At 46.7% G+C, this 14,565-nt stretch overlaps 1 protein-coding gene across 1 annotated transcript in view; it reads left to right on the top strand.

Annotated features, from left to right (window-relative positions):
- Lmln (leishmanolysin like peptidase) overlaps nucleotides 1–13,077 on the top strand; it is a 59,478-nt gene extending 46,401 nt beyond the window's left edge. The window contains exons 14-17 of the mRNA XM_057765386.1: nucleotides 487–646; nucleotides 4,329–4,459; nucleotides 6,502–6,712; nucleotides 9,201–13,077. Coding sequence (XP_057621369.1) covers nucleotides 487–646; nucleotides 4,329–4,459; nucleotides 6,502–6,712; nucleotides 9,201–9,301 — 603 coding nt within the window. The 3' untranslated portion in view covers nucleotides 9,302–13,077. The remainder of the gene's footprint in view (nucleotides 1–486; nucleotides 647–4,328; nucleotides 4,460–6,501; nucleotides 6,713–9,200) is intronic.
- Nucleotides 13,078–14,565: the final 1,488 nt, after the last annotated feature.

Genomic DNA, 14,565 nt, shown 5'->3' with positions numbered 1-14,565 from the left:
CCTGGCTGTCCTGGAACTCACTCTGTAGGCGAGGCTAACCTTGAACTCATAGAGATCCACCTGCTTCTGCTTCCCACGTGTTGGGATTAAAGGTGTGCACCACCATCCCCAGCCCAGACAGCAGTTTTAAAGATTAAACATTCTAACAAAATATAATCTCAATTTACATGAATTTGATCCGTTTATGCTAAGGAATGAAAATATTAATTCTTTGTCTTAAATATTCCTTTTGCTTAGTCTAATTATGCTTCATCAAATTCATTATCTTAATAGGTAACTTAATTATCTTACCACTTATTTCTAAAACCGCAGCGCCCTGAAGATGTCCTCCAGGAATATTACATCATCTTTATTGGACAGTTTCTGGGGGAACCGCACTACTGTTTTATGGTCCGAAGCACGAGCAGATTGTTGTAATTGCCTGGGTCTTGTTTTGATCTTACAAAATGACTCTCATTCTCCTCCCCTCCTGTGATCTGTCCACAGTACTTCGATGAGCTCAGTGGAATATCCTCAGAGGACTTACCTTACTACGGTGGGTCAGTAGAGATCGCCGACTATTGCCCTTTCAGTCAGGAATTCAGCTGGCACTTAAGTGGCGAATACCAGCGCAGCTCTGACTGTAGAATACTGGAAAATCAACCAGGTCAGTAGTCTGGTGAAATGAAGGGCTAACGACACCATGCAATTTCATGTCACCTATATGAAGTAGTCGCTAAGGAAACAGCTCTTGTAGCCAGGCAACCTCGAGTTTGTGTTTCACCTCCTCTGCTGTCTGTCTACATAAAAATTACTCAGCTTTCGTGTTCCTTGCTTTCTCTGCCCATATATCATGTGCCTCATAAATTACTGCAAAAATTAAATGGGAGCTGGAGAGATGACTCAGCAGTGAAGACTACCTACTGCTCTCGCAGAGGACCTGAGTTCACTTCCCTGAGTGCCAGGCAGCTCTCAGCTGCTTCTCACTCTGTCCTCAGGGAATCTTAGAACCGCTCTAGGCTCCACAGGCCCTTGCACGTACGTGCATATACGCATCACAGACACACATGTACACATAGCTTTAAAGTAGTACAAATAAGTCTTTAAAAACAGCAAGAAGCCGGGCGGTGGTGGCGCACACCTTTAATCCCAGCACTTGGGAGGTAGAGGCAGGCAGATCTCTGTGAGTTCGAGACCAGCCTGGTCTACAAGAGCTAGTTCCAGGACAGGCTCCAAAACCACAGAGAAACCCTGTCTCGAAAAACCAAAAAAAAAAAAAAAAAAAAGAAAAACACCAGCAAGAAGAAGAGTTAAGTAGTAAGTGCTCAAAACTGTGCTGACCCAGGAGAGGACGGCTGGCGACATACACAGACATGAACATGGACTCACCTTCCCCCTGGCCCTGCAGAAAGCATGCATTTCCTACCATTTCATGTCTCTGAAGTCCCTACGGGAAACATAAGAAAGACGTCATGTTTTCCCAGAGCATGAACAGGCGATTGAGCAAGATCCTGTAGGGCTTCTCCTCATTTATTGGAACCTGTTTCCCCCTGTATCTCTGCAGATCTCGGGATAATAACACTGCTTGGCCCATTAGCTCTAGCCTCTTACTGGCTAACTCTCACATCTTGATTAACCCATTTCTAATAATCTGTGTAGCACCACGAGGTGGTGGCTTACCAGGAAGGATCTTAACCTGCATCCATCTTGGAGAGGAGAGCTATAGCATCTGCTTGACTCGGCTTCTTTCTCCCAGCATTCTGTTCTGTCTACTCCGCCTATCTAGGTTTTGCCCTATCATGGGGCCAAGGCAGTTTCTTTATTAACCAATGAGAGTGCACATGGACAGATGACCCTCCTCCTCACAAGTTTCTAAACAAATATTCTCAAATATGATATCTAATAAAAAGTAGGAATTAGCCATGCATGGTGGCTCGTGTGTATAATCTTAGCACCTGGAAGGTTGGAGTGAAAAGATTAGAGAGTTTAAGGCCACCATGGCTATAGAGTGAGACCCTATCTCAAAAAGCAGGGGCAGAGATGGCTCAGTGGTTAAGAGCACTGACTGCTCTTCCACAGGGCCTGGGTTCAATTCCCAGCACCCGCACAACTGTCTGAAACTCCTTTCTAGGGGATCAGACACCTGCTTTTGGCCTTTTGGGTACCAGGCAGGCATGCCCTTGGTGCACATGCAGCCAAAACACCCATACATATAAAATAATAAAACACATTTTTTAAAAGCAGGGTTGGGGGGAACAACAACAATTTTTATCCATCTTTTTTCAAAAATTTTAACTTGGTCATTTTCTCTTTCCATCTTATTTCTACTTTATTAAAATTAGATCATTTAAATCATATATAATTTTTTTTCCATTCTTTTTCTTTCCTTTTTTGAAGAGTGTCCTGAACATACAGGGCAGTGGGCTTGGCAGTAGCTAGAGGAGCTAGAGTGTAGCCCAGGGCTGCTGCTTGGGCCTCACCTGGCACACTTACCTGAGCGCTGTCATTTTTGCTCTTGCTCACCTATTGCAGACACTCATGATGGAACCGCTCAGCAGTGCCCTGCTGAAGTGAGGAACACACGGGTCTGCCCGTGAGGATTGGCTGGAAGGCCACAGTGTTATTTCAGAGCTAGGCTCTGTATTTTATTTTTATTTATTTATTTATTTATTTATTTATTTATTTATTTATTTATTTATTTTGGTTTTTTGAGACAGGGTTTCTCTGTGGTTTTGGAGCCTGTCCTGGAACTAGCTCTTGTAGACCAGGCTGGTCTCGAACTCACAGAGATCCTCCTGCCTCTGCCTCCCGAGTGCTGGGATTAAAGGCGTGCGCCACCACCGCCCAGCTTAGGCTCTGTATTTTAAAAATATGGATACTTCAGGCTGTGCGGCTGAGAATATGAAGTGGAAGGGCCTCGGGCTCAGCTGGAGGACTGCAGTCAGCTGGAAACCCTGCTTTGTACGCTATTCAGCGTTCTTTTCAAAGGCTCGATGTTCACAGACGAGAGCTACATAGGATTTGCTTTTGCTATTTTACATTTTCTTTCATAGCTCATAAAATTTTAAAAAATTATAGAAAATCAAATAAATGGGCTACTTAAACTCTCTACTTTGGAAAACATGAAGCTTGGGCAGGCAAATTGATTCGGTGGGTAAAGGCACTTGCTGTCCAAGCCTGGTAGCTCGAGTTGGATTCCTGGAACCCGCATAGAAGTGGAAGGAGAAAGGTATACATACTCGTCCTCTGACCGCCACGCTTGCCCAACCCCATGGTATTCACACATGTGTGCAGACACAAATAATAAATAATGAAAACACCACCCCGAGGCTTGTGAACTATAAGAGAGAACGCACTGTGACTAGAATCTGGGGACTTTGTCCCTTCCCCTCCTAAAAAGGCCATTCACCTGCATATCTGCAGCTGTGCTTTCGTCTGTGACTGTCATCAGTGTTTCCAGACGGTGCCACAAACTGAAGATACAAAGATTTCAGCCTGCAGGAGGCAAGAGGCAGGAAGACCACAAGTTCTGGGTCCAGCCTGAACTACATAGCAAGACACTGTCTTCAGAATCCAAACAACAGGCCGGGCGGTGGTGGCGCACGCCTTTAATCCCAGCACTCGGGAGGCAGAGGCAGGCGGATCTCTGTGAGTTTGAGGCCAACCTGGTCTACAAGAGCTAGTTCCAGGACAGGCTCCAAAACCACAGAGAAACCCTGTCTTGAAAAACCAAAATAAATAAATAAATAAATAAATAAATAAATAAAAATGAATTAACAGAATCCAAACAACAAAATGTTACGCCTGCCCTGAGTCACATGAAAGGACACCTTGTTTGTAGGTCGTCACAGAAGTGGCTCTTGCTTTGGTGTTAATTCTGTCACATATGATTTTAGAACTGGGTGATTGACCTCTGTTCTTACGGCCCACTTAGTCTCATTTCTGGTTTAGTGATTCTCTCACGCCGGCTCCTCTCTGAAAGCTCAGTTGAGCTTGGAGTCTTATTTATCATTTTAAGCTGAAATTTTCCATTCAGCAAATTTGATCTGCTTGTGGGTTTTTGTTTTGGAAGGCAGTTTCCTCTGAGCCTGGCTTCAGACACAGCTCTTCCTGCTTTGCCTTCCGAGACCTGGGGCTGTAGACGTGAGCAGGCCACCTCAGCACGTTAGATTGTTAAACCCTCTTTCATGCTGTTGCTATTAAAATAGGGTCTCTGTAGCCCCGGCTGGCCCCAAGTTGGCTGTCTTCCTGTCTTTTCATTGACTTTTAATCATGAAAACAGAATATCTTGTTTCTTATTCTTCACACTAATGGTCAGTGTCTGAGAAGACTCTTTGGATTTGTTTCAGAAATGTTTAAAAACTACGGTGCAGAAAAGTACGGCCCTCACTCGGTCTGTCTGCTCCAGAAATCAGCGTTTGTCATGGAACAGTGCGAGAGGAAGCTCAGTTACCCAGACTGGGGCAGTGGATGCTACCAGGTAAACCGCGAGTTTGGCCACTACTCCAATATATAATTTTATATCTTAGATTATGATTGATATTGCTTCTATGGATGATTTATTGATCACTACTGTCACTCACTTGTGTTTTGTAATAATTAGTGTGAGTGCTGGGGCTTGTGAAAATGCTGTCATTTCTTTGAGAGAAGTTGCTTGTAACTGTCCGTTTGGAATATATGTAACTTGGGCTAAGCATGCGGTGGTGCACGCCTTTAATCCCAGCACTTGGGGTGCAGAGGCAGGCACGGTGGTGCACACCTTTAATCCCAGCACTTGGAGTGCAGAGGTAGGCACGGTGGTACACGCCTTTAATCCCAGCACTTGGGGTGCAGAGGCAGGCACGGTGGTGCACACCTTTAATCCCAGCACGTGGGGTGCAGAGGCAGGCACGGTGGTGCACGCCTTTAATCCCAGCACTTGGGGTGCAGAGGCAGGCACGGTGGTGCACGCCTTTAATCCCAGCACTTGGGGTGCAGAGGCAGGCATGGTGGTGGCGCACACCTTTAATCCCAGCACTTGGGGTGCAGAGGCAGGCGTGGTGGTGCACACCTTTAATTCCAGCACTTGGGGTGCAGAGGCAGGCATGGTGGTGGCGCACACCTTTAATCCCAGCACTTGGGGTGCAGAGGCAGGCGTGGTGGTGCACACCTTTAATTCCAGCACTTGGGGTGCAGAGGCAGGCATGGTGGTACACACCTTTAATTCCAGCACTTGGGGTGCAGAGGCAGGCATGGTGGTGCACATCTTTAATCCCAGCACTTGGGGTGCAGAGGCAGGCGGATCTCTCTGAGTTCAAGGCCAGCTGTCCAGGACAGCCAGGGCTAGATAGTGAGACCCTGTCTTAAGATAAATAAGTAAAAGTAAGTTGTTATATACTCAGAGGTTCTGTGATTTTACTTCTGAATATAAATCCTAAGGAGATAGTGACAAATTTTGTTCTTGAGCAGGTTCTGTTTTGTAAGGCAATAATGTTCAGTTTTATGTCAGAAAGTCTATAGAGGAGCTGGGGTCTGCCTGGTGGGAGAGTGTCTGCCTTGCATGCACACAGACCTGTTTGATCTCCAGCATGGCGACAAAGGGAAGACCACAGCAGGTACATGCTGGATGGTGATGTCACTTTACTGATCCAGATGTAGGGATTCTGTGAACAGAGGGAGGCACCCAACTAATGAATTTTCCTGTCCCCACTCACAGATGCCAGGGTCTTAGTTACGGTTTCTGTTGCTGTGATAAAACACCTTGACAAAAAGCAGCTTGGGAGGGCAGGGTTTGGATCAGCTACAGGTTCTTCTCTATCACTGAGAGAAGACGGAAGGAATTCAAGGCAGGAGCAAAAGCAGAAGCCCTGAGGAATACTGATTACTAGCTTGTTCCTCACACCTGGCTCAACTCCACCCCATCTGCCCTCAGTGGTGCCACCCATGGTGGGCTTGTCCCTTCCACATCATTCAGTAATCTAGAAAATGCCAGGCTGGCCTCAAACTTACTCTAGCTGAGGATGATGATGATGGTGGTGGTGGTGGTGGTGGTGTGTGTGTGCATGCATGCACCTGAACTTACTACAGTGCACGTATGTAGGTCCCCAGTTTACTGGCTCTTTTTTTTTTTAAAAAAAAAAAAGACAAAAGTCTCTAAGTAACCCTGACTGTCCTGGAACTTGCTGTGTAAACCAGACTGGTCTAGCAATGACCTTGCCGTCCTCATCCTCCTGCCCTGAAGGAGGATTACATTGCATACCACTGGGTGGAGTAAAGCTCAGCCCTGCTTCCAAAACTGTAGTTCCACGTCTGGTTTCTCTGCCAGACACAGAGCATGATCATAAAGAAGATTACTCAGCAGGTAGAATCCAGTGTGCATAGCTCTGGGAAGGCGCAAGTACTGCCGGAGGTGAGAGCTCTCTGTCCAGTGCTGGTCTGCACAGACATGTTCTAGGGTTACGTGACTGTGACATTAAGTGAGGGACCGTTTGGTGCGCGTTCATCCCGGACTCTTACTGACTTCATTTTTCTCCCCATTTGAAGGTTTCTTGTTCTCCTCAAGGTCTGAAGGTTTGGGTTCAAGATACTTCATATCTGTGTAGCCGGGCTGGGCAGGTCCTCCCTGTCCGCATTCAGATGAACGGCTGGATTCACAATGGAAACCTACTGTGCCCCTCCTGCTGGGACTTTTGTGAGCAGTGTCCCCCGGAAACTGACCCTCCTGCTGCCAACCTGACCCGAGCCCTTCCTCTGGGTGAGTGCCCTCCACCATTGGTGGAGTGAGGGATACTGAGGGCCCCGGAGCAGGCCAAACTCCTTTCCCTCTCTCTGCCGCCCACTGTTACTAGAAGCTTGAAGCTGGTAACTGCTTCTGTGGTACAGCAAGGACAGGCAAGGCTCTGTGTGGAGAATCTGGTAACCCTCTCTCAAGGCCATGGCAGTGGATATTACACTTACTGTTTTTGGAACTAAGACTGAACAAAACTCTACCCATCAAATACAAAAGGAAACTAATTATACTTTAGTTACATCATAACTAGGTTCTGGAGCAGGCCAAGGCCTTTTCTGTCTGGTTGAGGACCTTTAGGAAAACCATGCTGCCTTCTGTTATTAGAAGCTTGAAAGCCAAGTCCAATCAAGGCTGAGATGATGATGTGTCTGCCCCAGGACATGACAGAAGTCAGCAGCGGTGATCACAAACACTCTTGGCACCCTGCACTTCAGTCACATGGCCCTTTACACTCTCTCTCCTTCTCTCTCTTTGTAGGGAGCAGTGGAAACCCTGAGTTAGTGAGGGGGTGACATGGGCACGGTCATGCCAAGGACCCCAGTGCCCCAGCCCTATAGAAGTGACAGAGCCTTCCTAGGCGAGACTCATAATGGTGGCAGAGCCTTCCTCCAGGATTATACACATAAAGACTAGTGGTGCAGCTTCCTTCTGGGTGTTTATAGACTTCCGACCCACTCTAGGGAGCCCCTCTCCCTGGGGTGTACATAACACTCTGAGGTTCCTGGTTGTATCAGTAGTTGGTTCACCTCCATCAGAGTGTGCACAGCCCACCTGGCCCCAGCTTTTCAGTGACACCTGTTGTGTCTCTTGTTTCTTTAGTGGGTGTTTTCTTCATTCCTACAACACCCTAATCAGGTCAAGTCCCACTGTACTGGACACAGCATCTCTTTATGTATCGGGTGCCTCTCTGAGTCTGTATGTTGTGTTGTCATTGCTGTGACCTCCTAATCATCTCCTGACCCCACGAGCACAGTTCTGAGAACTGTTCAGAATATAACAAGACTAGGACGATCTTGGGCACTGTCTTTTCGCTTTGTAAGCAGCACTTTAACCCGCTGAAAAGCCTTGACTCCCCATGTGTGTCAGTATGTGTGACGGGAGCACAGTCTTAGCTGACCACCTGTTCAGAGAGCTAGGAATGCTCACATATGCTTGCTCTAGTATGTAAGACCTGTGTATGTGTTTGTGTGTCTGTGTGCACCTGCGTATCTGTATGTTTGTGTGTGTGTCTCTGTGTGTATCTTTGTGTATATGTCTGTGTGTCTGTCTCTATGTGCCTGCGTGTGTGTCTCTATATGTATCTTTGTGTATATATGTGTGTGTGTGTGAATGTTTATATATGTGACTGTGTGTCTGTCTCTGTGTGTCTCTGTATGCGTGCGATGTGTATGTGTCTGTCTGTGTCTGTCTGTGTGTCTGTCTGTATCTTTTGTGTATGTGTGCATGTATGTCTGTGGTGTGTGTGTTCGTTCCTCTCATTTAACTCATGCTGGTCCCAAACAGCAACTCCCTCTGAAGCTGAGGGTGAGGGTGCCTTGAACTTCCTTCTGTCCCCACCTTCCAAGTTCTGGGACTATGGACCTGTGTCACCATTGCCACACCTGCTTTATTCCTGCTGGTGATAGATCTAGGACCTCACACCAGCTTGCCAGGCACTCTGCCCCCTGAGCTGCATCCCCAGACTGAGCTGTTTCTCTAAAACAGTCACCACCTGCTAAATGTTAACGTGTGATGTTTTCAGTGTGCTTACCTGAGACATCTAGTTAGCCCACAGCAGAGTCTCATCCCTGCTGCTGCTGACTTGTGAGTTAGACCATTTTAGTACTAAACCGCTAACAATAAAGCTCGTATTTCCCAGGGCTTGGTGGCACATGCCTAGATCCCAGCACTTGGGAGACAGAGGCAGGAGGATCAAGAGTTCAAGTTATCCTCAACTACATGCGGAGTTTGAGATTTACCTGGGCTGCATGAGCCCCAAAGAACAAACAAACCTGCTAATATTCTGAAATAAATATAGAATGAATTTTATTTCCACTAATTCTTCTACTTTTTCTTATTGTTCATATAGCCTTCCAGAAACAATATATTTTAGAATACTAAAACTCATTTACTTATTTATTTTCAGACAGGGTCTCACGCTGTCATCCAGGATGGCCTAGAACTTTCTGTGTAGACCAGGTTAGCCTTAAACTCAAAATATCCTCTCACCTCTGTCTGCCTCCAGAGTACTTGGATTACAGAAGTGCACACCACGCCCCATTTATAGAGGACTGGGGATTGAACACATGGCCTCAGGCATGCGGGGCAGGCGCTGTACCGTGGAGCTGTAGCTCTGGACAGCCTCTGAAGGTGGTCCTTGCTCACCTCATAATCCTCTGCCCACCTCTCAGTATTTAATTGGAGTGATTAAATCACAAACATATGCCTGTTTTCTTTTGTTTTTCTACCCTAGACCTCTGCTCCTGTTCTTCTAGCCTGGTGGTCACGCTTTGGCTCCTCCTAGGCAATCTATTTCCTCTGCTGGCTGGATTTCTTCTGTGTGTGTGGCACTAGGGACGGAAAAGCGGATTCTCAAGATGACAGGTTTGGCATGTTCCCATGAACAAAGCACAAAACCTGGGCAAGGGCCAGCCCTGGCAGACGATGAGATGGCAGAGGTGGCGTCCCTGACTCTAGCTTGGACGTGCTGGCCGCAGCAGGATGGTGACGCATAGCTCCACTGCAGTCACTCACCGGCCACACAGCCACCTCGGAGCTTAGAGAGGAATCGCAGGTGGATGTGCAGTCTTCTGGCAGCGAGTTCTCCTTTCAATGCAGGACGGGCGGTGGGATTTGCCATGACCACATACCTCGTATTTGTGTTAACTGAAAAGTTCCTGAGCACTGAGGTCACTCACAGGGCAGCTGACTGACCACTCCAGAGTTTTAAGTTGACTGTCCCACCCTCCAAAGGACAAAAGTGGTTGTTGGGGTTTCGGATTTCCCGTCGCCATTGCACAAGCTTTAAATGAGCACCTGGACACGAGACACTCAAATCATCATGCTCTTTGTCACTCCCGTTTTGCTTCTGACGTAACTGTGTTTGCCTTTCCTGCCAGCTGTGTGGTCCGTTTGCTACCAGGCTGTTGCTAGTGTGCTGTCGGCTCTGAGCCGTCTTCATCTGAGCTCAGCATCCACTTGCATTTCTCATTAATTTCATAGCAACTTGAAAACCCATGGGAGAGTGTGAAGTACAGTGCATAGGAAGAACGCTGAAATTGAGAAACAAGACAGCATGATTGCGCGTGCCCGGGTAATAGTTAGAAGAAGTGTAAAAATCCATCAAAACCCAAGCGGTCCTTTCGGCCTATGGACGTTTTAAGAGTTTAGACGTGGACAGGCATGCAGTTACTTCCAAGTAGAATGAGCTGTTACAGACGAAGTGCTAATCTCTGGAAGTTATTTCATGGACAAGAAGAAAAGCTCAAGTCAAAACAAGGTGATCTGGCTTGTTTCTGAAGAGCCAAGTGTAGGTTGGACATCCAGCCTGCCCACAGGGCCCAGCTGTGTCCTTCAGAGGTGGAAGATAACCTTTGCTTTAAACGTCTGTCTCTTCCCACGATTGACACTCCTGCACTGGGAGGCAGTTCTGCTCTGGTTCCAGAGCTTCCAACCCTCTAGTGACTCAACTTTGACATTCAGTGAAGACTGAGGTCCTATCTTTCTCCCTAAAGATGATCAGTTCTGTAGCCTTCAGGACCAGCAATATAGCCCAGGAGCTAGACACTTGCCACCAAGCCTGCTGTCCTGATTCTGAATCCTGGAGACCACGTGGAAGATGAAAGGGACTGACTGCCGAGTTCCTCTGACCCACACACATGCACAGCAAGTACACACAAGTAAATATAAAACAGTGTGTAGAACGAAACATGACATTAGACACACACACACACCCCACCCCCCCACCCCACTCCCCACCACCACCCCCCGTTCCATCCAGCCTATAGTTAGCGGGTGCTCTAAGTAAGGAAGCATGGGAGCCTGCTTGGAAAGCAGAGGCAGAGAGGTCTTGAGTTCAAGGTCACCCAGCTACATAGGGAATTTGAATTTATAACAAGTATTGGCTGCATGAAACACTGTCTTGAGAATCGAGAAAAGAAAGAAATTTTGTAAGCAAGCAAAACCTGGGCACTAAGTAGTAACTCCAGTGACCGCGATACTGCGGCAGGACGGCAGGATGGCAGGCCTCGGAATGGAGGGAAACTCCCCCTTTGTTTTTAGAGGCAGGAAGTTAAAATGTGTGCTGCCTACAGTACAAGTTAGAGGAATTCATCGTTGTGAAAAGCTGGGGGTCCCAAATTCAGTCAGCTTCAGTGATAGAGAATTCGCAGTCTGTAGACTAGCACCCTGTTTCACCAGTGTTCGGTGTTCTTTAAATCGTACAACGTCAGAAAAGCGAGGATGTGTTGAAAGAAATATGCAATATGCTGGGCATGATGGCGCATGCTTTTAATACCAGAACTTGGGAGGCAGAGGCTGGTGGATCTCTGAGTATAAGGCCAGCCTGGTCAAAGTGAGTTCCAGACCAGCTGGGGCTGCACAGTGAGATGAACCTGTCTAGAGGTGGGGAGAAAGAAATATACGTTAAACTTTCATACCTATGATGATTATGAACCATCCTACAAAATGTATAAAGAATTTCACCGAGAATCTCAGTGGAATGTGTTGAGAGACAGTGGCAGGTTTGACCACACTTTGACTGTTGTGCAGTGGTGCCATTTAGGTAGCATTGTTTGCAAGCATGGTGCTTTTTATACTTGAAATATATTTTTGCTTTATTTTTTAATTAATATAATTATATTTGCACTAATGACTTACTGGAGAAAATGTTACAGATGATGTTTTTTGTATATATATTTATTCAGCTTGGAATGTGAGGTCCCGGTGTTCCCTCTGCACAAACGTGAAACTTATGCAGTCCATGGCGGGAAGCACTGCACTCCTGAGGGTTCCCAGCCTCGCTGCTTGGTCCGCTCCTCTCCGGTGAGGCTAGGAGAAGTCGCTCATCCCTGATCCCACATTGTATACTTAGCAAGACTTAGGTGGTCACAGCCCGGAAGACAATTTAAGAAGCTCATTGTCACTAAGAAGAGCCCTCTATAGTCAGATTCTGGTGGAGAATTATCTGTAGAAGTCATCTGACCTGAATAACTTGATACAGCCTTGTGCTCGCATTCTGTGGCAGATCAGCCTTGTGCTCGCATTCTGTGGCAGATCAGCCTTTCACATCAAAACCAGTGGCCAAGGAGGAGACCCAGTAGGGCGCTCCATGCTGAAAGTGAGGTGGGGCAGGAAGGAGAGGGGGGACCGTAGACTGTTTTCCCTTCCTGAATCAGAAAGGTCAAGTGTTTATAAAACCGGCTACCTCGGTGTTCAGTTCAAGCAGCTCATAGTGTTTCAAGGTTCTAGGTGTCATGCATACCATGTGAGTTGTCTCAGGTTTTCTCAGAGTTTGCAGGAAGGAAGCAAAGCCATGTGAGGGGCCTTGAGCAGGGTGGGAAGGAGCTAGGCAGCATTTGATAGCCTGTGTCGCCTCCTCTGATTCGTCTGTAGAGCATCCTTCCAGTAATCCTACGTTTCCCCAACAGGATTCTTATATTTCTAAGACCAAATGGGCATTCTATAAATATTATAAATTATGTTAGCATTAGTTTTCAGCCTAGGTTGACCTAGAGTTTATTGAGATTTGAAGATATCACATAATCGTATGGGTTGTAAATAGTTTTAGGAAGACACATAAGTAAGCTTATCAGAGTATTCCGGAAATGTTATTAATGTTTCTTCAATATTAGACTTACAGATTGAACCGGGCATGGTGTTCATGCCTGTAATCCCAGCATGGGAGAGATAGAGGCAGGAGGATTATGATTTTAAACCAGCCTGGGCTACAGAGAGAGACACTGTCTCATTCCTACCGCCCCCAGAGAAAAGAAGATTTCCCAATTGTGGCCATGTATAAGCAGGAGGGTGGTTGGGTAAAGCCTCAGGACTGACTCTTGATGAGGACTGGTCACTGCTGGCCCTCCTCAGCCTCCTGGAGTCTCCAGCCAAGACGCTGTCTGTGCTCCATGCCTTGCCCAGCTGTGGACATAGAAGCCGGATGATCAGAGAAGAGCCCGTCTCTGCAGACACTGAGTGGTCCTTGTAAGAGGACGTGGACATTGCTCACACCTCACAGCCAGCTTCACTGGGCACTCATTCTCTGGGCCGTGACCGTTGCCCTAGGCTCTGCTATCTGGGTGCTCCTTCTGAAGGAAGAACTGAGCTGGAGAAAAGACTTTTGTTGGTGGTGGTGGTGGTGGGTTTGTTTTTTTTTTTTTTTCCTTTTTTAAAATCAGGTTGGCACTGGGGAGGGAATCCTTATGTTTACATTTTTAATAAGTAAAATAGATTTTAAAATTAGTCTTTATTTATGCTGGTGAATTTTAAGTGTAATATATTCCTTAGAAAAACACATTTAATAAAAATGGAAGCTAACTTGAAGCTTTACCTAAAACCATTCACTTTGTTGTTGCTGTGTTGTTTGTTTTTGAGACGGGGTCTCACTGTGTAGTCCTGGCTGTCCTGGAACTCGCTCTGTCCCGAATGCTGGGGTTAAAGGCGAGTGCCACAATGCCCAGTAACCATCAACTTTTTAAAATGTGGATGAGGAGCCGGGCGGTGGTGGCGCACGCCTTTAATCCCAGCACTCGGGAGGCGGAGGCAAGTGGATCTGTGAGTTCAAGGCCAGCCTGGTCTACAAGAGCTAGTTCCAGCACAGGAACCAAAAGCTACGGAGAAACCCTGTCTCGAAAAATCCAAAAAAAAAAAAAGTACTTAAAACTACAAACAGCCGGGCGGTGGTGGCGCACGCCTTTAATCCCAGCACTCGGGAGGCAGAGGCAGGCGGATCTCTGTGAGTTCGAGGCCAGCCTGGTCTACAGAGGGAGTTCCAGGACAGGCTCCAAAGCTACAGAGAAACCCTGTCTCGAAAAACCAAAAAAAAAAAAAAAAAACTACAAACAGTAGGTTCAAGTATTTAAATACACCTAGCAGTAGTTGCTCAGCATGCTAACGCTAAAGTACATAGAGTCTTGTCTACAACTCCTTTTATTATGCTCATAGACTAGCTCGCTGAGGGAAGCCTGTTACAGATAGTAGTCTTTTGCACAGCCTTTCTCATGGATTTTGCTAAGTTTTGACAGGGCCTCATGTAGCCTAAGCTGGCCCACTTCTGATCCTCCTCTTACCACCTCTTTTTTTTAGGACTTATTTATTATTATGTGTTCTGCCTGTGTGTATGCATGCACTCAGCCCCTTTTTCTGCCATTATACTTTCTACCTTAGATTCAATAGCAACCCACATCATTTTCAGTTTCTTTTTTGTTTGTTTGTGTTTGTTTTTTGTTTTTCAAGATAGGGTTTCTCTGTAGCTTTGGAGCCTGTCCTGGAACTAGCTCTTGTAGACCAGGCTGGCCTTGGACCCACAGAGATCCGCCTGCCTCTGCCTTTAATTAATTAATGCTGGGATTAAAGGCATGCGCCGCCACCCAGCCCATTTTCAGTTTCAACAGACATTAAAGACTCTACAGTTTTATGATGTTGCCTTATTTGAAACTATCCAAGTCATAGTATCCACACCGTCCATCCTTTCCCCACCTCAGGTCTCCCCGGCTGGCATTTCAGGAGCGCTGCAGGTTGAGCCTGGAAGAGCACCACCGCGTGCTCACACTTACTGGTGTTCATGGGAAGAGTCTGACATTTGACTGAGGATGGGCAAACCCATGCAGGTGAGTAAC

This window comes from Chionomys nivalis, chromosome 3, assembly GCF_950005125.1.
Source record: "Chionomys nivalis chromosome 3, mChiNiv1.1, whole genome shotgun sequence".
NCBI classification, from domain to species: Eukaryota; Metazoa; Chordata; class Mammalia; order Rodentia; family Cricetidae; genus Chionomys; species Chionomys nivalis.
This window is presented reverse-complemented; position numbering and strand designations above follow the sequence as displayed.